Source organism: Petaurus breviceps, unplaced genomic scaffold (assembly GCF_028583685.1).
Source record: "Petaurus breviceps papuanus isolate PSGF00001 unplaced genomic scaffold, PetGlider_PUasm1.0 90845, whole genome shotgun sequence".
NCBI classification, from domain to species: Eukaryota; Metazoa; Chordata; class Mammalia; order Diprotodontia; family Petauridae; genus Petaurus; species Petaurus breviceps.
The window spans coordinates 6508551-6533919 of NW_027187359.1; the positions used below are offsets into that span (position 1 = coordinate 6508551).

Here is a 25369-nt window from a genome sequence, read left to right on the forward strand (position 1 = left end):
CATTGTACATCTGGTGCAAATACTTCAGTTTCATAACACAATAGACAAACAACATATATTTGCTGAATTTTAGGAAGGAAATTGATGAGCTGGAGTTTTGTCCACAGCTTGACCCATATGATGATTGGTATTGGAAACAGTACCACATAGGGATGAATTGAAGGAATTTGGAATATCCAGTCTGGAGAAGAGACTTAAAAAAACAACAACTACTTGAGAGTCAAGTAATTTGAAGGGTCTTCCTGCTGAAGAGAGGGGTTAGTTAGGTCCTGGAAGTTGAAACCTGGAAGTAATGGGTAAAATTGCTAAGATAAGTTTAAACTCAATACAGAATTTGTTTGACTAATGTGGAAATATGAGGGAGGGAGGGAAAGAATTTCAAACTAAAATTTTTTTAAATGAATGTTAAAGTTTTGTTTATATGGAATTGAGGAAAAATAAAAACAATATGTGTGTGTATATGTACATATACGTAAAACACCTTCCAAGGATCTAGAACCAAAGGGAAATGAGATGCTTCCAGAGGTAATAAGTTTCCCATTACTAGACATCTTTAGGTAGTTCGGTTGAGTTTGTCATTGAGTTTGACTTGCTTGGTTGAGAGGTTGAACTAAACCTCTTAAATAAATTCTAAGATTCTGTGAGTCTGTGAAGGTGAGGTTCTCAGAGGCTGAGTGTTAACCTGAGATCATGAAACTTAGTATGTGGCAAAGCAAGGGCTACTTAACTCAAAAAGCTTTTGTTAAGTGCTTGCTATGTGCCCAGAACTGGGGATATAGAGATAAAAATAAAAAGTTTCTTCTCTCAAGGAACTTAAAGTCTACTGGGGAAAAACAGCACTTGCACAGTTAGGTAAATACAGCATATATACCATTTAAATACCGAGTGATGGGCTGGGGTTGGTCTGGGGTGAGGGAGGCAGGAGTGTATAATAGCTGTGGGATAAGGAAAGGCCTCCTATAGGAGTGGCACTTGATCATCATCCAGAAGGGAGTTCCTGGGTTTTCAGGACAAAGGTGAGGAAGAAGGCACATGTGAGATGTGAAAATAATCCAACAAATGTTTGTTTAATATTTGCTCTCTGTAGAGCACTGTGCTGCCTGCTTTGGAGAGATACAAAATATATATGTCTGAGCCCCTGACTTCATGAACCTACAGACTGGTCTGTTATCTTTAAGGCCAAGTCTGAAGCCAAAACTTCAGAAAACTTTCCTGGACTACTCTAAACCTCGTCATGATGTCTCCCTCTCCTGAGTCTCATTTAGTAGTTAGTACATGCTGCCTTACTGTTATTTATTTTCCTATATACATACATGTCCTATCTCCTCAGTTAAGTATATTGTAAACTTCTTGAGAGGCAGTTGGCATTGGATAGAAAGCATGATTTAGGATCAGTAAGACTTCAGTCAGTTCTGCCTCAGATCTTAGTAGCTATGTAACCCTTGGAAAGTCACTTAACTTGAGTCAGCCTCAATTTCTTCATCTATAAAATGAGAAAATAATAGTACTTATCTCGTAGGTTTGTTCTGAGAATTGAGATTAAACTGCCATATACATTTTAGCTATTATTATTATTGTCAGGGACACACATTGTTTATTATATCTGTAAATTTTTGTTGATGATGAAGTCAAGTAGTACCATTTTTCTTGGTTTCCAGACCACCTCTCATGGGAATACATTGTTTATCACACTTTGAAAAGACATTCTAAAGGAGAATTTCTGAAGTTCAGTTTCCATCCCACTTTCATCTGCCTACACCCCTCTTTTTGGAAAGGAATGGGTAGAAGTAGTGTTACTTAAAGGGTGCTTCACACCACTTTACATGGCCTTAACCTCATTTTGCTTGCCTAGCTTATAAAAAAGAGGCAGCATGGCAAACCTAGGTAGAGAGCAACCCTTGGAGTTAGAAGCCCTGAGACCAGATATTATTCCTATTGACATATACTGGATAGATAACCTTGGGCCAGTGACAACCCCTTTGTGCTCTCAGGAAACTCTCTGAGATTATAAATTGAAGTGGTGGGAGTTAAGCAGATTCATTCAACTAGCATTAAGCACTAACTACTGCCAGGGCATTGTTCCAGGTGCTAAGAATGCAGAGATAAGAAAATTTAAAAAACAAACAAACAAACAAAAAACCTTCTTACCAGTCTTCCTGGAACTTACCTTCTTTTGTTGTTCAGTCAATTCAATCCTTTGACTCTTTGTGACCCTATTTGGGGTTTTCTTGGCAAAGATACTGGAGTGGTTTACCATTTCCTGCTAGAACCCATTTTACAGATGAGGAGACTGAGGCAAACAGAGTTCGCCCAAGAAGCTTGCCCTCCAAATTAAGTCAACACATAACTTTCATACTTAGTGATTTCAGTTTAAAAATGAACATAGTGGATAATGACAGAAATGCTTAAAAATGTGGCTTAGGCTTAAGAATCATGAGTCTCTTGACTTGTATAGACTCCATAGATGCCTCATGTCTATATTTTATAAATATTTTCTTCAATAGTAGACTTGGGAACCACTGGAAGTGATAAGCACTGAATAATATCGCAAAACGTGAAATTAATATTACATTTACAGAGAGGAAACTGCTTACTTATATGAGAATCATTTCTGAATCCATTGTGTATAATCTAACCATAGAATAATTAGAGCAAACATAAAAAGAAAAAGCAATTTAGAATGAAGAATAAAAATAAAGTACTGCAAAGAATTAAAACAACTCCAACCATATACAGCAAGGTAGGACAGTGTAGTGTGGTGGGCCTGGAGTCAGGAAAATGTGAGTTCACATCTGGTCTCAGACAGGTTTTAGCTATATGACCTTGGGCAAATCACTTAACCTCTGTTTGCCTCAGTTTCCTTTGATGTAAAATGGAGGTAATGCTAGCACCTATCTTTCAGGGTTGTTTTGAGGCTCGAATGAGATAATATTTGTAAAGCACTTAACTGTGCCTGACACATAGAGAACACTATATACATGCTAATTATTATTACCTCTTTAAATGATCTATTGGTGCTGAAAAAATGAGAAATAAGTAAGAAATTATAACTATCAACATCACCATACCTAAAGAAGTTTAATCCAATCCCTGTAATTTTCCTTTTTATAAGGAACTCCTTCCACCAATTTGACCACCCCTCTATAATTTTGGTAGGTAAGTCTTAGAGGGATGTTTGACCCAGTTAACCTAGATCATCCTGAGGACGTTTGAGGATGAAACTAGAAAAGTAAATACTAAAAAATAAAAAATGAGGTGGATAAAATTGTCACAATCTCTTAAACAAAACTGCTTTTTTCTGTGACAGTGGAGCTAACAGATTGGTACTTACTGGTACTTAATCCTTGATGTGCTGTTTAAAGAAGTAGAAATGACACCAAAGAAAACAGAGAACAAATTAAGCTCCCACAGAGGAAAACCAAAATTTTAAAGGCATTGAGAGACCTATTCTCAAGATATTTCAAAGAGATGAAGATACCAAATGCTTAGAAAAAAGTCAGACCTTATTACTGAAAAAATATTACTAAGCTATATGTGTCTTTGCATACCTACTTCTTTATCATTAAAAATATTTGAAAATAATCTACACATATATTAAAGACATTCTTGATGAAAATATGTAAAAGGAACAGGCAAGCTTTCACAAACAATATTCTAATGTAGGCTGTTATCTTTTTACTTTTTAAAATATTGTTCTTACCTAAATTTTCCCCTTCTCCTCTTGGAGAGCTATCCTTTATATCAAAGAACCTAAAAGGGGGCAAGGGAAGAAGAGGGGGAATAATTCAGCAAAACAAATCAAATTATGAAAAAATCTTCAATGTTCCATACCATACCTGGGAACCCAGGTGCTCCCTTCAAAAAATGGGGGTGGGGCAGACAGAGATACCATCTTGTTTAATTTAAAAATATATTCTGACAACTTTATTTCATTATAATTGGCTTCCTTTGTAATCCTTTATACTTTATTTTATGCATTTAAGAATATTCTGAGATTTCCCAAGAGCTCTGTGATACAAACAAGTTAAGAACTTGTATTGTAAAACGTGGATTGTGTCAAGCCTCTAGAATAGTACAAAACCTTCTAAATAAAATCCTTAATCACTCAAAAGAGTTTCACATAATTATTCATGTAGGAAATACCAAGTGGAAGAAGAGTGCCTGTTATCCAGATTATATAAGCATTTAGAAGGGCAACCTGTAGAGTTGACCTATCATTATCTGTGTCTTAGGCTTTGAAAGTGAAAATGGTATTGGGCTGAATTAAATAAGAGAAAGGCCATGGGCTAGATTAGATTACATTTTGGGAAATGCTTTTAGTATCCTCCAAGCATTAAGATGAAACAGAGATCCATCTTTTTAATATAACCAATATTCTGGTTGTGATGTCTGCTGTGAGTCAAGGAATATATCACAGCCTCTGCCCAAAAAGAAATGGACAGATACATAATAGACATAAATATACTACATGTTATTACCATAGAAGAACTGTGTAGCAGGATCTTGTGGCAGAAAAGATAGCATTGGAGAGGTGAGAGATGTTTGGATAAGGAAATGGACCAGTTAGTATGGAAAAGAGTGGCTGATGGGCAAGCAGCTCATTCATTTTATTGGAATGTACATAATATCCAGAGATTTAAAAGAATCCCTCTAGTTAATATACGGGGTGCAGCCATATGAAGGATTTACAACAGGACATGGGTAGGAAGGATGAATTCATGGGAATTTGTGGGAGTCTGATATAAAATGAAAATTATGTTTCTTGCCTAATAATACAGGAAATAGAGGTAAAAGGATAGAACTTATAAAGGGAAAGACTGATAGATATTTGGTACTAATGGGTACTAATTTGGTCAGTGGGTTGGGGAAATTTTTTTCAAATCTGTTATATTTGAAATCATAGCCTTAAGATGTTAGTAGAAGCTTTCTCAGATAGGTAAATTGACCTTATTTTATTAAGGTACTTTGCAATATTAAGGAATAGTTCATTTTCTTGGTTTTAAAGAAAGACCCTATTGACCATGACTTAAATAGGGTTTATGTGCAAAATCACAGTTTGTTGTGGTAAGGGAGAGGCACCGGGAACATTCTTAAAATAGTTATTTTGAGGGCTAGTGATTAGTGGCATAGTTTTTATCTCAACACACACACACACACACACATGCACACGCACACATGCAATATCTCTCTAAGAGATGACTATCTTTTCTCTCAGAGGTAAGAGACTAACTATCCTTGGGTTCTTTTCAATTTATTTTAGGTAATCTTTTGAAAGTTATGGAATAGATCAGCAAATATGTGTGCAGTGTTTGCTTTGGACCTTTTACAGGAAGAAATAAGTTTCCCTAACTTCTATAATAAAATGTACACAGATGTTCCTATAGCAGAGACAACTCTTTTTTTTTTTTATGACTCACCATTTTCTTTATTTGTACAAAATAGTGAATAATCATACCCTGGCTGGGGAAAAAGGGAGTTTTAGCTTTAAACAAGTCCTTCTGTTCTGAAACATCTATTTTTTTTTTTAAAGCAATCAGGGTTAAGTAACTTGCTCAAGGTTACACGGCCAGTTATTTCTGGGTGTGGTGCTAAGTATCTGAGCCCAGATTTGATCTCCAGGTCATCCCAACACTGGGGCAGGTGCTCTTACTTGATGAGCCACCTGGCCACCCCTTGAAGCATCTATTTTGAAGGCTTGGGACCAGCAGCTTTAGCCCCAGCATCTTTGGGTTTGGACTTGGCAGGCTTAGCAGCCTTAGAATCAGACTTGGCTGCCTTGGGATTGAACTTGGCAGCCTTGGAATCAGACTTGGTGACCTTGGGGTCAGACTTGGTGGCCTTAGCATCAGATTTGGTAGCCTTGGGGCCAGATTTGGTAGCCTTGGGATCTGACTTACTGACCTTGGCAGCAGACTTGGCAGCCTTGGGGTCAGTGGTTCTGGCAACCTTAGAGTCAGGCTTTGTGATCCTGGAGCCTAGACTTTTGATGCCGATCCTAGGATCTGGATGCTTGGTAGCCATCTTGTGGCCAGCATGCCAGGCGCTGGCCTTGGGGATCTTGGGCCTGAGGAGCTTGGCTTTGGAGGCCTTGGTACTCGGGGCCTTGATGGCTTTGGTGTTGTTGGCCTGCATCTTCTTCAGCCCCTTCTTATTGTGTTTCTTGGCAAAACGCATGTTTCTCAGAAACTTGGGGTCAACCCCTTTCAGAGACTCGTATCTCTGTGACCTAGGTTTCTTGATGCCATTTCTGTGCCATTTTCGTGATTGGTTGTGAGTGGTATGGTTCTTAGACTTAGCCATCTTTACAGGCACTTCACCCTCTGGAAGAGGCCAAAGGGAGAGAGAAAGCAGAGACAACTCTTAATGAAAATGAAAAGCTGGGGGCTTAATTAAGATGGTAGCTAATCTGTGGCATCAGGGATTATAGAGCTAGATCACAGGAGAATTAAGAATGTTAAATAAATTTTAGATTTATACTTATACAAGGATCTTTACCCCCATACCTACTCTACTTATCTTTTTTCCTCACCCTTTCTCTACCAGCATGGCAACATGACATTGTGTATAAAGAGCAGGTCTCAGAATCATAAGACCTGGCTTCCAGCAGGCCTCTGACATATAATGGTTGTGTATTTCTGGAGAAGACACTTCCCCTAAGACCTTAGGTTAGAGAGCAAGTACTGATTTGCATTGGCAGAGAGAGTTTCTTCACCAGGAGTTTTCTATATCAGTGAAATCACAGGTCTTATTAAGATTCTCATTCTTTCACCTCCATCTTCTATCTTATTTCTTCTGTGCCTGCCTGAAGAATCTCTTGATACCTTGCTAAAAGCTTCTAAATAAATTTAGAGCCTCTTTTGTTTGTATACTTTAAAATGACTAATGAGTACATTAAGCCCTACTTAGTACTGCCTCATCTTATAATTTCTTCCAGGTTTGAAAAACTATAAAAAGGAACTTCTTAAAATGAAGAATGCTTTCATATTCAACCAGAGTTGGAAGGAATAGTCTCTAGCCTTGACCATGCCCAGAAATTCATCTTGGCCTTAGAAGAGATAATATTTTGCCATTTATTAAATAATAAATTGGCTTTAAAATGTTATACATTCACTGCATTTTATGGAGCTAGCTATAAAACATGCAAGTAATTTAGGTGATCTTTTTGTCTCTTTTTTTTTTAAGACTTCAAAATGATTTCCGTTGTGACTCAAACTTTCAGAAATCTGCCTGTGACATCAACCTGGGCCACCAAATTCAGTAAGCTACATTTTTACTTCTCTTTAAAACAACAGCAACAACAAAAACTTAAGATCTAAAAAATTATAAACTATTTTTCCATTAAAAATAAATTCATAATTATTTTGTGTTTCAGCTGTAAGACCACTGAGCTATGCCTCCCAACCACTGTCAACAGGTATTTGCATGCATCATGGGAATTCTAAATATCAAATTGTAAAATGGGTTGGGGAAGGACAGCTTATTTATCATCATACCTCTGTGAAGAAAATCATCAAATAGTTATTAGTTGTGCATATATAGTATCTAACTGGATTCAGTTGTATTATGATGAAGAGGGGGAAGTCTGATGTCTTATAACAGTAGCTTACATTACTGTGACACTTAATACTTTATAAAACACCCTCCTTGCACAATAACCTTGTGAGAGGCAGTGAAATATTGTCCCTATTTTATAGAAACTAAGGCTAAGAGCCAAGATGGCTTGCCCATTGATAGAAACAGGTCTTGAACCCAGGTCTAAAGACTCCAAATCCAATGTTCTTTTCAGTACCCCGTACTAAAGCATCTTGGGAGTATCCTCATGGTCCAGTGTCTGGAAACTTGATGGCCAAGTGATCTGTCCACCTGTGGCCAAATTCTGATATAATTGACTTATACCACCCAAACCTTATATGAGCCTAATTTATACCTAAAAACTGACTTATTTGTTTTTATCAGGGAATATGTTTGCCTAGTTATTGGAATATTCACGTCCCACATTCAGGATACCCCCTTACGAATAATGAGATACCTAAAAAGCCAAATTTAATCATCAGAAGGTTTTTTATCGAAGGTTGAATTATAGTAATATTAGCTGATTTCATAAATCATATAATCATAAATTTGAAGTTCAAAGGGCCCTTAAAGATTATTTGGTCCTTCCCCCTCATTTTTACAGATGAGGAAACCACTTCAGAGAGGATAGTGATTTGCTTATAGCCCTGTGTCTTTTGACTCCAGAGCAAGTGTTTTTTGTATGTTGCTTCACTTCCTTAGCCCTATCTTCTATCATGAATTTGCCTCCCTAGTAATAATGCATATGAGGCATTTCACAAACCCTACAATTCTGTATAAATGCCAGTTATTATTACTCTTGCTAATGGCATCTTCCAGATAAATGTCTTTAAAAATTTTTTTTTGAGAAGAGAAGGCAAGGCAATTGGGGTTAAGTGACTTGCCCAAGGTCACACAACTAGTAAGTGTGTTAAGTGTCTGAAGCCGGAGCTGAACTCAGGTCCTCCTAACTCTAGGGCCGGTGTTCTATTCACTGTGCCACCTACCTGCCCCAAATGTCTTTTTTAATAAAACATTTCTGAAAACACTGAGAAAACTTTCACCTTCAGATTTCTAGCTTGTGTGACATTAATTGAGTCACCTTAACTCTCTGGGCTCCTGTTTCTTCATCTGTAAAAACGAGGAAGTTAGGGCGGCCAGGTAGCACAGCAAGTAAGAACTCCGGCTGGGGGATGGAATCTGGGCTCAGATACTTAGCACCACACCCAGAAATAACTGGCTGTGTAACCTTGAGCAAGTTACTTACCCCAATTGCTTAAAAAAAAAAAAACAAGGAGGTTGGGCTATATTTCTTAGGTTTCATTTAAGTTATCTCAGCATGTAGAAGTCCTGTCATTTTGTCAATGTGGGAGCCCCTCTATAGGCATAGCTCATCTATAATTTTTTTTTTTTTGCCTTTTGGAGGGCATTTGGGGTTAAGTAACTTGCCCAAGGTTACACGGCTAGTATTTTTGTGTGGGTGTTAAGTGTCTCAGGCTGGAACCAAACTTGGGTTCTCCTGACTCCAGGGCCAGTGCTTTTACTCACTGCGCCACCTAGCTGCCCATTTTTTAAAAATCATTTTTTATTTTATTTTATTTTATTTTTTTAAGCAATCAGGGTTACGTAACTTGCTCAAGGTTACACAGCTAGTTATTTCTGGGTGTGGTGCTAAGTATCTGAGCTCAGATTTGATCCCCAGGTCATCCCGACACTGGAGCCAGTGCTCTTACTTGCTGAGCCACCTGGCCACCCCTAAAAATCTAATCTATTCTTTTTCTTTTTTGCTTTTTGGAGGGCATTTGGGGTTAAGTGACTTGCCCAAGGTCACATGGCTAGTTTTTGTATTAAGTGACTGAAGCCGGTTTTGAACTCAGGTCCTCCTGACTCCAGGACCAGTGCGCTATTCACTGTGCCACTTAGCTGCCCCCCATCTATAATTTATAGTCTGAGAGGGGTTAAATGACTTGTCTGGATCACACATATCCCATCAGGACTGGGACTTAAACTAGACCTTCCCTACTCTAAGCCCAGACCTTCTCTCTGCCTGGCAATCCTTAATTTAGTTGTAATAATAATTCACATGTATATAGAAATGTAAAGTTTATAAAGGACTTTCCTTTGTAGTATGTCTGTTGTTTTTCAGTTCAGTTTCCATTCTATAGATGTTTATTAAGCACCCTTTGTGTTTGTTTTCCTTGGGGGATACATGAGAGGAAACAGTCCATATCTTCAGGGTCTTTCCATTCCACTGCTACACAAATAAAGAAATACTAATAAATACAGTGTAATCTCAGGGTTGAGTGATAACAAATTGGACCAATTAGTAAGGGTCTCTGGTAGCGAGTGCCTCTGGATATGAGCATTATTTGAAGGGAACCAATAGTTATAAAGGGACAGGTAGGTGGCACAGTGGATGGAGTCCTGGGCCAGGAGTCAGGAAGATCTAAGCTCAAATAGAGCCTCAGACACTTACTAGTTGTGTAACCTGGGCAAGTCACTTAATCCTGTTTGCTTCAATTTCCTCATCTGTAAAATGAATTGGAGAAGGAAATGGCAAACCCAGTACCTTTGCCAAGAAAACACCAGAAGGGATCATGAAGAGTTTGGATGTGACTAAAAAACTACTAGACAACAACAAATTAGTTCTAAGATGTAGTAAGGTGAAGACAGAGAGCATTGCAGGCATGCTGGAGAAACAGTTTGACTGGAGGGTGCATGAGAGTATAAGGGAGAAAGCAGTGGGCTATTAGCCTGGCAAGACTGGAGCGAGAATGTGAAGGGTTTTTAATGCCAAATAGAGGAGGCTGAACTTTATCCTAGTCCTTAGAGAAAGTATGCTAAAGTTGGAATCTGGATCTCCTGACTCTCATTCCTGCTTGAACGTTCCATGACCTCTTCTTATAGTGACCCTTAGATTCTGATTCCCCTTCCATTGCAACAACTTTACAATGATCTTATCAATTGAATATCTGTCTGAGACAGAGCCAGAAAGAAGCCTAGGCTTTTACAAATCATGGTTCCCCTCCCCTCCCCACCCCCCTGAAAACCAAAGTGCAATTTATGCATATACATCCTGGTGTGGCCTTCTGGACTCTTGTCAGACTTTCCAGCCACATTAGCACACACAGAGATTTAGAGACACAATTGCATCGTCTTCACCTTCATTCCTTCTTTGCAGAGGAGTCCTGTGCATGTGAAACATGGAATTGACTTACTTTTTTCTCTCTTTTCTATATCCTTTGTCTCCAAGGATGATACACTAGGGAGGGGAGAAAGATACATTTGAAAATGAAGGGCATATAAATGGAAACTATCAATAGAAATCGAAAAAACCCAGCCAGCAAGAGCATTCTAATAGAAAGGGTGAGAATAGATTGCTGTAGTAGAGCACTGAATAACTATAAACGTCTCCATCTCTCAGCAGACCTGTCTCCTGGTATGTTTCCAGGTGCATTTCCATTCCTCAGCATTGAATTTTATTTAGAATTATTATAAATACAGCTATAAATATTTAAACCAGTTTTCTAGCCTACAATTTTAGTTAATCAGCAGTCATGTCAGTAAACATTTATTATGCACCTGCTCTGTGGCAGGCACTGTACTAAGTGCTGGGGGATAAACATAAAAAGGCAAGAAGGCCCTGCCTCGACTTAAACTCCTGTGAATTCCAGTTACCTCTAGGATCAAAACTAAACTTGTGTTTCACAATTAAAGCCCTTTGCAATGTGGCCCTCATCTGCCTTTTCAACATTATACTCCTTACGCTTCTTTTTTTAATTCATTGTACTGCTATCCTACTACTATAGTACATGGTAGGTCTTAATAAATGTTGACTGATTAAGTTGCCCATTCTGCAGTTCAGTCAATCTGGTCTTTTTGATATTCTTCATACACTATCATCTCCTTGCTTTTGCCTATCATCTTCTGGGTTGCTCTCTCTCTTTACCTTCAACTCTAAGAATCATTTTGAGTTGTTTCCACAACTTGACTTAGGTGCTACTTAATATCCTGATATACTATTGCCTTCTCCTCCCACCCCCCATCCCTACCCCTGCCCAAAAATAATTTCCATGTGTCTGTTTTGTGCAAACTTATGTGTTGTCTCCCTAGACCAGGGGTGTAGAACCTGCAGCCTCGAAGCTTCATGTGGCCCTCTAGATCCTCAAGTGCAGCCCTTTGACTGAATCCAAACTTCAAAGAACAATTTGGATTTAATCAAAGGGCTGAACTTGAGGATCTAGAGGGCCACTTGTGACCTTGAGGCCAAAGGCTCCCCACCCCTGCCCTAGGCAGAATGGAAATTCTTTGAGGGTTGGGTCTTTCTTCACTTTAGTCTTTTTATCTCTTGAACCTGTTAGAATGTCTTGGCACATAATATTTCCTTAGTTAATATCTGTTGAATGATTAATTCCTGAATTGCTCTTAGGAACTCTTAGGTAAGACTGTTGTTTTTTAGTTAATTGTTTGTTGAACTTTTTCTTAAAGCTGCACAACCCCAAAGTAAGAAGACTTTAACCAAGCCTAATGTAAAGAATGTGGTGGTGGTGGATGGCGTACGCATTCCCTTTTTGCTGTCAGGCACTTCGTAAGTATGAAGCTAGCATGTTACTTCCTTTCTCTAAGACAGCAACAAGTGCTTGCTCTTGGTGGACTGATGTCTTCACTTTAAATGGAGCAAAGTCATTCTCAAATAGCTTAGCAAGAATAGGATTCTAACATTCTGTAGGTCACCTGTGACAGAAATCTTCTAGAATGTTGGAAGCCAGAGTGAAATGTAGCAAATTGAATAGCACTTTGGCTCACTTCCTATTTAAGATGATTCTGGCTTCAGCTGAGCCGTTAGGTCATGGTACCTCATCCTTCGCTGTCTAAGCTCCGAAGAGACCAGATTAGTTTGGGGCACTGATCTTGGACTCGATGTGGCTCCGGGGACATTGTGTGCAAAGACCATCACAGTCTCCCTGGAGTTTTTGGTCTCTAGGGGCAATTCAGAGATGGTCTGAACCTTTAGTTATGTAGCTCACTCTAGATGGAGTTTGGCTTGATTGTATTGAGTCAATGATTGTCTACCTTGCTGATTCTACTCCTTTTCAGTAAAAGATGCCTAGTTAGGTCAGAAGAGGGAGCACATAAAAATCTGTGGAGAATAGAAGAGAATTAAACAAATATAACTGTTCAGATTCAGTTAAGAGAGTGATGTATCAGGTTTTGTTCTGTTTTTTGGTGGTGGGGAGTAAGAAGTCCCTGTTTTATAAGTGTCTTGTATTATAAGATTTGAGAAGTCTAAAGTTTGGAATATTGATCTCATTTTCCTATAGAGACAATGTTATAAATAGCAGTTAAAGTTTCTAGGGTAACCCATGGAAGCCTATTTCAACCTAAACTGTATCTGAACAATAGCATTTAGTGTAACCATGTAAGCACTATATATAACATTGCACTCAGTTCTTGTAAGAATAATTTCTCACAACAAACTCTACCTTGTGCTGTCACAAACCCTGATACAGCCCTGGGTCTTTGGACAGTGGGGAGAGATAGATACCAAGAATTTTTGGGAATTGTCCCTACATAAGGAATATATGCCAGGATAGGTCTTATTCACATAGTTCACTGACTTAAGGTAAGGGGTGAACCAGGGATTGCCCTTTTTAACTTTGGTTCAATTCCAATTCAGTTTCTAACATTTGGTTAACCAAAAGTTAATATTTGCTTGCGATTTGCTTTGGTTTCAGCAGATTAGACTTTTATTTCACGATTTAGTTCAAGTCCTTGTTTAAGGAGGAATTGAAGGATGAATTAAGTATCTTAATTCTCCTCTGCTAGATGCCTTCACTAATGGGAGGTGGTGGGGGAGGAGAGGGTCTGGCTCTATGAGTGCTCTGAGCTTTGATTGCTTCCTCAAAATTTAGCTATTTAAAGACCCCAGGGGAGTGAGTAACTAATCTGTTTTCACCAATGAAATGATTTCTTTTTTATTCATCCCTAGGTGGTCACATCTGATAAACGAAAGAGGGTATAGACCTCAGTTTAACACCTTCTTTGAGAGATCAGCTGTAGTCTGGAGGCTAGAATTAGGGGAAGAACTTCCTTCTTTACTATATTTTGCTTGAAATAATGAATAAGTTTTCCAAAAGCACATATCAAAGATTGGGTTTGAGAATTTCATAGACTTTACCAGAATAAAATTGTTTATGCAGCCCTTACCCCACCCACCCCACCCCCTGGAGGGAATATAAGGATCAAAATAAATTGTATTGGCTTCTTTTCCTGTTTTCCTGGAATAAATTGCCATTCATTGCAAGTGATTAGTTGTTGAAAAGGCTAGAGAATTGTCCAACAAACAAGTTTAGAAATAGAAAAGGTCACAACCTCAATTGCCCTACCTTTCCCCCTCCAAAAAAAGCAAGAAAAATAAAGTGAAAAAAATTATATATATATATATATATAGAATAAAAGGATGAAGTCTGTATGTGCATGTGTGTCAAAGGTAGAATAGAGCAATAAAAGTTGCATAATTCTCAATGGACAAACAATTAATTTTGGCATTTTAACGCTGGTACACTTAAGTGTTTGTCAAATTCTTCTATGATTAAGAATGAAGGGGGGGGGGCGGCCAGGTAGCATAGCAAGTAAGAGCACCAGCCCCAGTGTCAGGATGACCTGGGGATCGAATCTGGGCTCAGGCACTTAGCACCCACCCAGAAACACCTGGCCATGTAACCTTGAGCAAGTTACTTAACCCTAATTGCTTAGGGGTGGCCAGGTGGTTCCAGTGTAGGGATGACCTGGGGATCAAATCTGGGCTCAGATACTTAGCACCACACCCAGAAATAACTGGCCATGTAACCTTGAGCAAGTTACTTAACCCCAATTGCTTTAAAAAAAAAAGGGGGGGGGAAGCTAGATGGCGCAGTGAATAGACTACCGGCCCTGGAGTCAGGAGGACCTGAGTTCAAATGTGGCCCCAGATGCTTGACACACTTACTAGCTGTGTGACTTTGGGCAAGTCACTTAACCCTAATTGCCCTACCTTTCCCCCTCCAAAAAAAAGCAAGAAAAATAAAGTGAAAAAAATTATATATATGAATGAAGGGATGGATTTGGCTTTGGAAGTTACAGTTATTGGTTGCTATCTGATCCAAAGAGTGATTTCAAGAAATTCATTGCCATTGAGTCTCCCATTACAAACTTATAGTGGACTTAAATAAACAGAGCCTTGTCTGAAAAGGTTGAGACTATCCTTAGAGAATTTTTACTGTTTCATGCTTAATAATATTGATAGAAAATACATTTATTATGTGCTTACTCTGTGCCAGGCACTATGCCTAGGCTCTATAAGATAAAAGAACAAGGCAGCTCCATCCACTCAAGGAGCTCACATTCTGATAGGGGAGGACATATCATCAAGTAAAGCTGGAAAAGGGAGGAGAGGAAGGTGGGTCCTTGTTTGGAGGCAGGGCTGCTGGTAATGAGATGGAATGAAATTAACATGACTGGGACCCCTCATGAAATGGTGGTCCTGGCCAGGGACCAACCAATCAGGAGTGTAGGACCTAAGGCTGAGGCATCCTGGGGCAGGGCACAGCATACAGCAACATTTTTGTTAATTCTTTATTTAACGTTTTGTAGCAGTTGAAGTTTTCCTGGAGCTTAGCTTCAGCCAGTAAAATGAAGATAAATAAACTATATGGTTCCTACTTCACAGGGTTGGGTGAGAAGGCTTTGTAAACTGTGAAGGATTGTATAAATGTGAGCTCTCTTCTTGATCTCCTTGAAGTAAAAGACCTTGGTATTGAATTGGTGCATTTTGTTATCCTCAGATACAAAGATCTGATGCCACATGATTTAGCCAGAGCAGCACTTAAGTAAGTACAGCCTCTTTGTTCCTTCCTTCCTTCCTTCCTTCCTTCCTTCCTTCCTTCCTTCCTTCCTTCCTTCCTTCCTTCCTTCCTTCCTTCCTTCCTTCCTTCCTTCCTTCCTCTCTCTCATTTCCACACTTGCCATTTTTCTTTGGCCCTTTAATAAGAATGCCATGTGTATAGTATAGTTTTTAAATTACTGTATCTAAAAAGTCAATTCTTCGGTTTCTATGCAATCTGTTTCAGAGATCTGTTGATTTTCCCTTCACAGCATCTTGCTCCTTCCCCTTCACTACTCACAGCTGCTACCCTATTTACAATCCTTGTTGCCCCTTGACCCTAGCAATAGCCTTCTGTAGCAGCAAGCACCCCAAGCGCCTCCTCAGGGTTTGCTGCCCATACAGGTTCTTGGATCTACTTTGTTAAAGAAAAGCAACTCAAAATGGGTTAACAAGCTTACTTTAATCAGTCAGACATATATCGTTTACCTTGTTCAGGAGAAAAGGTCAGCACCCCGAACCTCAAAGCATACAGGCAGAATTATCAAGACAGAAACATCAAGTAGACAGATTTCCAAATTGTCCAACCATTACATCCATACCCAGTCAACATCTGGGTTTCCACATTCTGGGTTTTTCAAAGCCGGGGGACTCTCAACAACGGCTTCCCAGAATTCAGATCAAATCACAGAACACTTTTCAAAGTGAGTCCCCAAAACAAAGCTACACATCAGGGCTTATATAGCCTTCTCCTGGCTCAGAGAATGTAACAACCTTATTGACTCACTGGCCAATCAAGAAGTATCTACTGAAAAACAAGCCTCCCCCACCCCAGGCTTCAGGTGCACATTAGCCTAGGGGCAGGGAAGATCTTTAAAATTTACATTCTTATTACACCTTCTAATTGGTCTCCCTGCTTCTAATCTTTCCCCTTTCCAGTCCTCCATACAGCTAACAAAATAATCTTCCTAAAGCACAGGTCCAACTATGTCACTACCCTGATCACAAATGATCAGAGGCCTATTACCTCTAAGATAAAGTTCACCCTATTCACTTTGGCATTTAAAGCCATTTATAATCTATATACATATATATATGACTTATCTTTTCAGACTTATTTCATATTTCTACCTTCTATCCACTCTATATTTTAACTACACTAACCTTGTGGTTCCTTGCATTTGACATTCTGCCCCAGACTCCATGCCTTTGCATATCTGTCCCCATGCCTAGATGTCTTTCTTCCCTCTCCTTCTCTACCTCTTGGCTTGGCTTCCTTCAGAGCTCAACCAAAATACCACCTCCTCTGAAAAGCCTTTCCTGATCCCCATGGTTAGTGCTCTGTCTCTCAAGTCACTTTGTATTGACTTATCCTTAGGCATATTGTATTCTTTGACCTCTACCTGTCTGTGCAGATGTTGCATTCTCTGTTCATTCTCCACCCCCCAGTAAGATAACAAGCTCCTTGAGAACAGGAACCATTTTGTTTTTATTCTTACATTTCCATTGTATAGTAGTTGCTTAATTAATAAATGTTTTTAATTGAATTGAAAAAAGAGTATAATAAAACAATTAGCTTTTAGGATATTTTGTTATTTTTCATTAAGAAATTAAGTTGCAAATTTAATATAAATAAACCCTTGCCTAGAACTCACAGAAATGTTTGTGGGTATAGGAGAGTTATCCCCTACTATCTCTATATGTCAACTATGTAATAACTAGGAACTAGCTAGAGTGCATTACTCTCCCTACTAACCTAGGAGCTGAAGATCTTATATATAACTGTCCTTTGTGAGGTTCAACAAAGTAGATTTTTAAAACAAAGGTTTGTGTTCACAAAGTAGATTTTTAATATTCTTTAATTGGTTTGAACTAATAAAGATACCAAGCATGAGGTACTAAGAAGGGAATAGCATTCCCTTCAAATGAGAATGTTCAAACAAAATACACGTTTGCTAATCTGATGTTTCTAGATAATCACCACTTTTGTGTATCTTGTAAACAGTAGTAAGAATTATTGTGGTTATAGAAACTTTAGCAAACTGCACAGATATTAACTTTTCAAGAGCTAATATAAGTTTCATCTCCTTCATGACTCTTTTTGTGAACATTTCAACCCAATGTGACCTCTCCCTTTTCTGAATTCTAATAGCATTTATTAGCTTTAATATGTATAATTTATATATAAATGTATATAATATATGGTATATAATGTATACTGTATGTAGATGTATATAAATATATCCCAATGAAGGTCATTTACATTTCTATCCTATGAGCCAAGAAACCCAAATAGGTCAAAAAAATTATAAGTTCTCTAGGGATCTAATAAGAATACAAAAAATTGTAATTTTGATCTTTATTTAGTGTCAACAAAATATTCATTATGACCAAGAGCTATACATAATCATACAATGGGCAGGTAGAAATCATTCATATACATAAGTAAATCTCAGTCATACTGTTGGGAGGTTAACCTTTTTCACTTGGGTGAATTTAAAAGATCTGATTTATTCTTTAGAGTTATAGCATAGGCCAGCTAAGTGGTAAAGTAGATGGATCACTGGCCCTGGAGTCATGAGGACCTGAGTTCGAATTTGGCCTCAGGTACTTACTAGCTCTGTGATTCAGGGAAACTCACTTAACCCTGATTACCTCAAAAAAAAAAGTTTTAGCATAACATCTGAGGCCAGTAAATAGATCTCCGGTTTTTATGAGCATTCATTGAGAAAGTAGTAATCAGAAATTCTATTCATAAACACTTTTCAGCATTCCATTTGTTTTGTTAAGTAAAAAATACCTGTACTTTTGGATTATGTAACAGTATATAGCAACATGCTTTCCTTCAATATGAGTTAGTATGACAGAGAAATCTAGTAGAATTTGTACACATTTATCTTTGTGGCCATTATTTAAATTTAAGAATAAACTTCCATTTTTAGTTTTACAAATATATACCACCTAACTGCTTAGTAGTATTTATTATCATTTTCATTTACTCAGTTCCCAGAATTTTTATTCTACTGAATATTTTGTTCAAAATGTTAGCCAGCATGAGAATATTCTCCCTTATTTCCTAAAATCAGAGACATTATCTTAGCATGAAATTTTTCACAGTAGGGAAAAGTGCCATTTGGTAGTCCCTGTCCTGTATCCTCTATTTCATATGTTTAAACTAAGGATTATTTTAAGAATAGAACAAACATTTTTGATTTTTTTTTTCCTTTTCAGAGGCTTGTTACATCGAACCAGTGTCCCAAAGGACAGTGTTGATTATATTGTCTACGGTACAGTTATCCAGGAAGTGAAAACAAGCAATGTTGCTCGAGAGGTAAGTAAAACAAAGCTGTATAGCTAGTAAGTCTCAAAAGACAATAAACCTAATTTTCAGTTGACTGGCTTTCATATTTTTTTTTAAGGTTTCAAACTTGACCTTGGTGATTTTTTTAATTCCATATGTCACTGTGAATCTGATATAATTCAATCTGTTGTGATAGTTTTTCCTGTGCTCAACACCTAAGCAGCCAGCAAGTTTCAGAGGGAGGTTTAATTACCCCTATACAAGTGATGCATCAAAGGTGGTCACTGAGAGACGAGGTCCTTGGAGTCCACCCTGAGCATTTCACATTTGTGTCCAATCAGGATCCCCAAGAAGATCGGTCCCCAAAAGTCCTCCATCCCTACACCAGAAGATTGAAAAGATAACTGAATTGTCCTTCTTAAATTTGCCATTGATGTATGGTACCCAATCCAGAATCAGATGCCAGTCAGTAGCCCAAACTAGCCCTACAGCACCAACAGCACCCCATGTGCCTGCTGTGGGAAGCCAGTACTTCACCAGCTCCTTGTAGCGCAGCCCCAGGAACTTGTTCAGCATCGCTGCTCCACTCCGCTCGGCCCGCTCTGCAGCCTGTCAGTGGGTCCAGCTCAGGGTCACCCCGGTTCTCAGTCTGGTTTTCATATTTTAAAAAATGTTTATAAAGTATATTTAGCTTGAAAATAAAGTGGTATCAAGTATTAAATAATAATTTTGATTCTTAAAATCCCTAATATATATGGATACTCTGGACCACAATACTGTTCTAACAAAACCTGAGCAAGGAAGAAGATAGAGGTGACATGCAACTTTTAATGGATATTCAAAAATATAAAACACCCAAACTAATAGAACACCAAATAGAAATCTTAGATAATCCAGTCAGAGAAAAAGAAATAGAACTACCTGTAAAGGACCTACCAAAGAAAATATATCCTGGTGATGATGGATTCACTGGAGAATTCTATCAAAATTTTAAAGAATAGTTAGTTCTAATACTCATTATTATCAAAAATTGAGAAAAAAAAGAACCATATCCTATACCTTTTATGAGACAAATATAGACCTGGTACTTAAAACCAGGAAGGATAAAGCACAGAAGAACTATACACTGATACAGTTAATGAATACTGATTCAGAATTATAAATAAAGGGGCAGCTAGGTGGCATGGTGAATAGAGCACCAGCCCTGGAGTCAGGAGGACCTGAGTTCAAATCCAGCCTCAGACACTTGACACACTTACTAGCTGTGTGAACTTGGGCAAGTCACTGAACCCCAACTGCCCTTCCTCCCTCTCCAAAGAGCAAAAAAAAAAAAAGAATTATAAATAAAATCCTTTTATTCTGATTACAGTGATTCATCCAAGACATCATTCATCATGACCAAGTTGAGTTTATATCAAGGATGCAAGGAGGGTTCAACAAAAGGAAAATGGTTAATATAATTAATCATGTTAAAACAAATTCTAAAACTACATGTTTATCTCAATATTGGCAGAAAAAGCCTTCGACAAAAGTATAGTACCCATTTATGCCAAAAACCTTATAAAGTATAGGCATAGAGGGACCTTTTTAAAAAAAAGTCCTGAAAAATAGTTATCTAAGATATAAAAGCAAGTATCATATCCAGTAGAGATACTTTAGAAGCTTCCCCAGCAAATACAGGAGTAAAACAAGAATGCCCATTTTTCTCACTATTTGATATAGTTCTAGAAATGCTACCACTATAGTAACAGGACAAAAATAGGTAAAGAAAAGCTAAAATTATCCCTATTCGCTAATGACATGTTGGTTTATTTAGAAAATGCTAGGGAATTAACAAAGAAACTTATTAAAATAAGTAATAGCCTTAGCAAAGTTGCATGCTACAAAATAAACCATCAAAAATCAACTTTGTTTTTATATAACAATTTAAGAAGCCATAATAAAAAAGGGAAATCTAATTCCAAATAGCTACACAATATCTGAGGATCAGTCTGCCAGAGTACACATTTCTGAGATAGATTTAGATACAAAGTGTTCCCTAAAGAAATAGAGAATAGTTTAAATAGCTAGAGAATATTCACTGGTCATGATTAAGATATGCCAGTATAATAAAAATGACAATACTTCCAAAGTTAATTTTTAGTTTTAATGCTAGACCAGTCAAATTGTCAAAGAGATATTCTATAGAACTTGGCAAAATAATACAAAATTTATCTGGAAAATTAAAAGATCTAGGATATTAAGGGAAATAATGAAAAGAGGTAGAGATGAAGGGAGGATGAAACAGCCTTTCACATTTCGAGCTATATTATAAAACAGCACTCATCAAAACTATCTGTGATTGATTAAAAAATAGAGAGGTGGATCAATGGAACAGACTGAGTAACAGTCTGTTAATCAGAAACAATAGATCTCAATAACTCAGAATGTGATAAAATAGAATACCTAGATGATTTAGAAAAGATAAAATTGTTGGAGAAAGTGGAAAATAATCTGGCAGAAATTAGGCTTAGACCACACCTTACATCATATTCCACAATATATTTGAAATGAATATGTAACTTTAATATTAAAAATCATACCATTAAAAAATTAGAAGAGAAGTAGATCATAGGCTTTTCATAGCTGTGGGATAGAAGATATATATTCTTTTGCTTTTTTTTTTTTAAGGGAGGAGGGCAGGGCAATTGGGGTTGTGACTTGCCCAAGGTCACATGGCTAGTAAGTGTTAAGTGTCTGAGGCTGGATTTGAGCTCAGGTCCTCCTGACTCCAGGGCTTGTGCTCTATTCACTGTGTCACCTAGCTGCCCCTTAGGAGATATATTTTTAACCAAACAAGGGATAGAGACCATTACACACGATAAAATAAATAACTTTCATTATATGAAACCGATAGGCTTTTGCACAAACTTTTAAAGCGTAGTTAATTGCTCATTTTGATCTGACCAACTTGAATCATATTCTTAGTTTTTGTCCTTTTAGTGTACATTACAGAGTTGAATGTTGGCTTTAAAAGGAGCAGGAAACATTACCCACCATCTCAGCTGATGTGGAAAATACTTTGTCTTTCATGATGGAACATTAGAGGTCATAGAAAGGGGTGACTTTAGGCAGGAGATGGTAGGTATCCTTGGTAAGGCCCTGTGTAACAATCCCTATAATGAACCCAAGTTTGCAGTTTAGGCAGGCGTTTCAACAAGCTGCAAAAAGAAACACATCCCATCTTGCTTTTTTTGCCTATCATTCCTTGGCAGTATTAGCTGATGAGTTATTTTTGCCTATTCACATGGTTCCATAACCAGATGACACTTACATGAGGGAAATTCTCAGGAGTTTAATTTTAACTTGCTAACATGTTTCAACTTTATACCAGTTGGCATGATGCCACCGTGTTTTGTCATTGGAAACTCAGGAGAACAGGACTTCAAATTTCTATTGCTGCTTAACTTATCTCCTACAGTCAGCATGTCACTTTATATAATGGAGCATCATATTGTTTAGGCTTTATATTAGAGTGAAAATAGTTATTTCAGTCTTTCTCAAAGCTGATTCACAAACTCCTTTGAGCCAAGTGGGCTATATGCCCTAGATTAGAATATTGATTCTGCATTCTAGATATAATGCTTATTCAATATTCAGACAACTCATAGAAATTTACAGATTTTCAGTGAGCATTTATCAAACAGTTTTTGCATAAGAAACAAACAAGCTTTGACACTCAGTGCCAAACACTGAGCTAGACCCTAGAGAGACAAAGACAGAAATGAAATTGTCCCTGCCCCTAAGGAGTTTCTTTTATATTGGGAGAGACACCATGGAGGTAAATAAATATAGAGAATATAGAGTAAATACAAGATAATTTGGGTGGGAAGGGCTCTAGGAAGTGGGTGAAAGGGACTCAGGAAAGATTTCATTGAAGAAGGTGGTGCTTGAGCAAATTTTTAAAGGAAATCGGGGATTTTGATTTTTTGAAGGAAATCAGAGGTGATCATTTTAGACATGGTGGCCAATCAGTGCACAGGGACAGAGTTAGGAGAGGGAGTGTATAAGTAACAGCAAGGCTGTTTGATTGAACCTTAGAGGATGTGAAAAGGAATTATATATAATCTATAAAGGTAGGTTGGGGCCAGGCTGTATTTTATTCTAGAGACAATAAAGAACCAGTAGGGTACAGCTAGGTGGCACAGTGGATAGAGTGCTGGGCCTGAAGTCAGGAAGACCTGAATTCAAATACCACCTCAGTCACTTACTAGCTGTGTGACCCTGGGCAGATCACTTAACCCTGTTTACTTCAGTTTCCTCCTCTATAAGATAAACTGGAGAAGGAAACGGTAAGCCACTCCAGTAACTTTGCCATGAAAACTCCAAATAGGGACACGAAGAGTTGGACACGACTGAAACAACTGAACAACAAAGGAAGTATTGAGTAGGGGGTGATGTGGTAGGTGTGTACTTGAGGAAAATCCCTTTGGCTGATGTGAGAAACTTTTTTTTAAAAATATAGTTCAATATCCATCTTCTGCATGAAGCCTTATTCCTCTTCTATTCCCCATTAAATTTATTTTGTAAGTACATATATACATACATACAAATATGTATGTGTCTATATACACGTGTATGTATGCATGTATGCTCATATGTACATATTATCTTCCTTCCTAGAATGTAAGCTCCTTGAAGGCAGGGTTTGTTTCCATTTTTTCTTTTATCTTTGACATCTTGCACAGTCCCTGTTATATAGCAGGTGTTTAAATGTGTTGGATTAGAGACCAGAGAAACTTGATGTAGGAAGAGACTATGTCAGTAGTCCAGGCAAGAGGTGATGAGGGCCTGAATAAGGGTATAAAAAGACAGAAGGGATATGAGAGATATTGTAGATGTAGAAACTCTAAGAAGTGACCACTGATTGCCTCTGTGGGATGAGAGAGAGAAGTTGAGAATGACTCTGTTGCAAACTTGGGTGATTGGAAGGATGGTAGTGCCCACTACAATCTACTACCATTCCCACAGAAGTAGGGAAGTTCAGAAAAGGGTTGAGTTTTGGGGAAAAGATAATGAGTTCTGTTTTTGGACATATTAAGTTTGAGTTGTTTATGGGACATCTATTTTGAAATGTTAAATAGTAGATTGGAGATATGGGAGTAGAGGTAAGGAAAAAGAATTTGGCTGAATGTGTGGATCTGGGAATAATCTTCCTGTAATGGTAATTAAACTCCTAGGAGGTGATGAGTTCACCAGTAGAGAGAATGTAAAGAGAAAAAAGAAGAGGGCCCAGGCCTGAATTTTGGGGGTTCCCCAGCAGTTAATGGGACATGACATGGATGATGACCCAGAAAAGGAGAATTAAAGTGTTTAATAAGATAGGAGAAGAACCCAGAGAGAGTAGTGTCATGAAAATCTAGAAAAGAGTGAGTATCCAAGAGGAGACAAGGTGGTCAACAGTGTCAAGTTCTTTGTTTATAAGGAATCGTTCTTATGTTTTTCAAAGGCTGCACTGGGAGCTGGCTTCTCAGACAAGATTCCTGCTCACACTGTCACTATGGCTTGCATCTCTTCCAACCAAGCCATGACAACAGGTATGCTCACTTACAAGTTCCATAATTTTTAGCTGATAATACCAAAATTAAAAGCCTTATCTTAGTTCCTTATTCATGGGGTAGGTAGCTTTTTTTTTTTTTTTAAAGCAATTGGGGTTAAGTAACTTGCTCAAGGTTACACGGCCAGTTATTATTTCTGGGTGTGGTGCTGAGTATCTGAGCCCGGATTTGATCCAGGTCATCCCGACACTGGAGCTGGTGCTCTTACTCACTGAGCCACCTGGCCACCCCTAAGCAATTGGGGTTAAGTAACTTGCTCAAGGTTACACGGCCAGGTGTTTCTGGGTGGGTGCTAAGTGTCTGAGCCCGGGATTCGATCTCCAGGTGTTCTCAACACTGGAGCCGGTGCTCTTACTCGCTGTGCTACCTGGTCGCCCCCGTTGGTAGCTTTTTAAAAGAGAAATGAAATAATTTGCCTAAGATTTCAGAATTTGTTAAGAAACAAAATCTATAATAACACCAATATTTTAAAATTAACCATTACCATAGTTTATGAATTATATGAGTTCTAAAATTTATCCTTTAGATGATTCTACTTTAGTTATTCTTTTTCTTCCTATTTCTTTTTTTATCCTTAAATTTAAATGTATATATATATATATATATATAAGTTTAAATATAGAGATTTCTATATCTATCTGCTTATATATATAGATGGAGACCTAGTTTGGTAGTTAGAAAGAACTGAGTTCAAGTACTGCCTCTTACCCATAATTGGATTGTGGCCCAAGGCGAGTCATTAAGATTATAAATCACAAAATAGTTGCAATCTATGATGGTAGAGTTTCAGATAGGTAACTAGGAGTTGTCCACACTCATGAAATTAATAAGAGGGGAATCTGATTAAATGAAAAATAGAAAAAGTACATACATTAACAAACTTCTAAAATTTCCTAAGAAAGTATACCTGAAATAAATCAAATACAAGAAGACTGAAAGAACCTAAAAAACCTCAATAACTAGCAAAAAAAATACTTGATTTCTTTGCTAAGTAGAGAGAGTTCTGAGCTAAGGGCAATAGCAATTTAAAATATAAACATGTTGGTAAAATCTTATGGT

The 25369-nt window shown here is 37.8% G+C and overlaps 1 protein-coding gene and 1 pseudogene across 3 annotated transcripts in view; one reads left to right on the forward strand and one right to left on the reverse strand.

Moving 5' to 3' along the window:
• The window catches only part of HADHB (hydroxyacyl-CoA dehydrogenase trifunctional multienzyme complex subunit beta), a 228772-nt gene that overhangs the window by 184080 nt on the left and 19323 nt on the right, over window positions 1–25369 (forward strand). For all 3 annotated transcript variants that reach the window (XM_069072018.1, XM_069072020.1, XM_069072017.1), the window contains 6 exons: window positions 7183–7257; window positions 7373–7414; window positions 12040–12139; window positions 15375–15419; window positions 18644–18743; window positions 24202–24289. In XM_069072018.1, the coding sequence (XP_068928119.1) occupies window positions 7191–7257; window positions 7373–7414; window positions 12040–12139; window positions 15375–15419; window positions 18644–18743; window positions 24202–24289 (442 nt within the window). In that variant the 5' untranslated portion in view covers window positions 7183–7190. The remainder of the gene's footprint in view (window positions 1–7182; window positions 7258–7372; window positions 7415–12039; window positions 12140–15374; window positions 15420–18643; window positions 18744–24201; window positions 24290–25369) is intronic.
• On the reverse strand, window positions 5602–6475 carry LOC138149253 (large ribosomal subunit protein eL29 pseudogene; annotated as a pseudogene).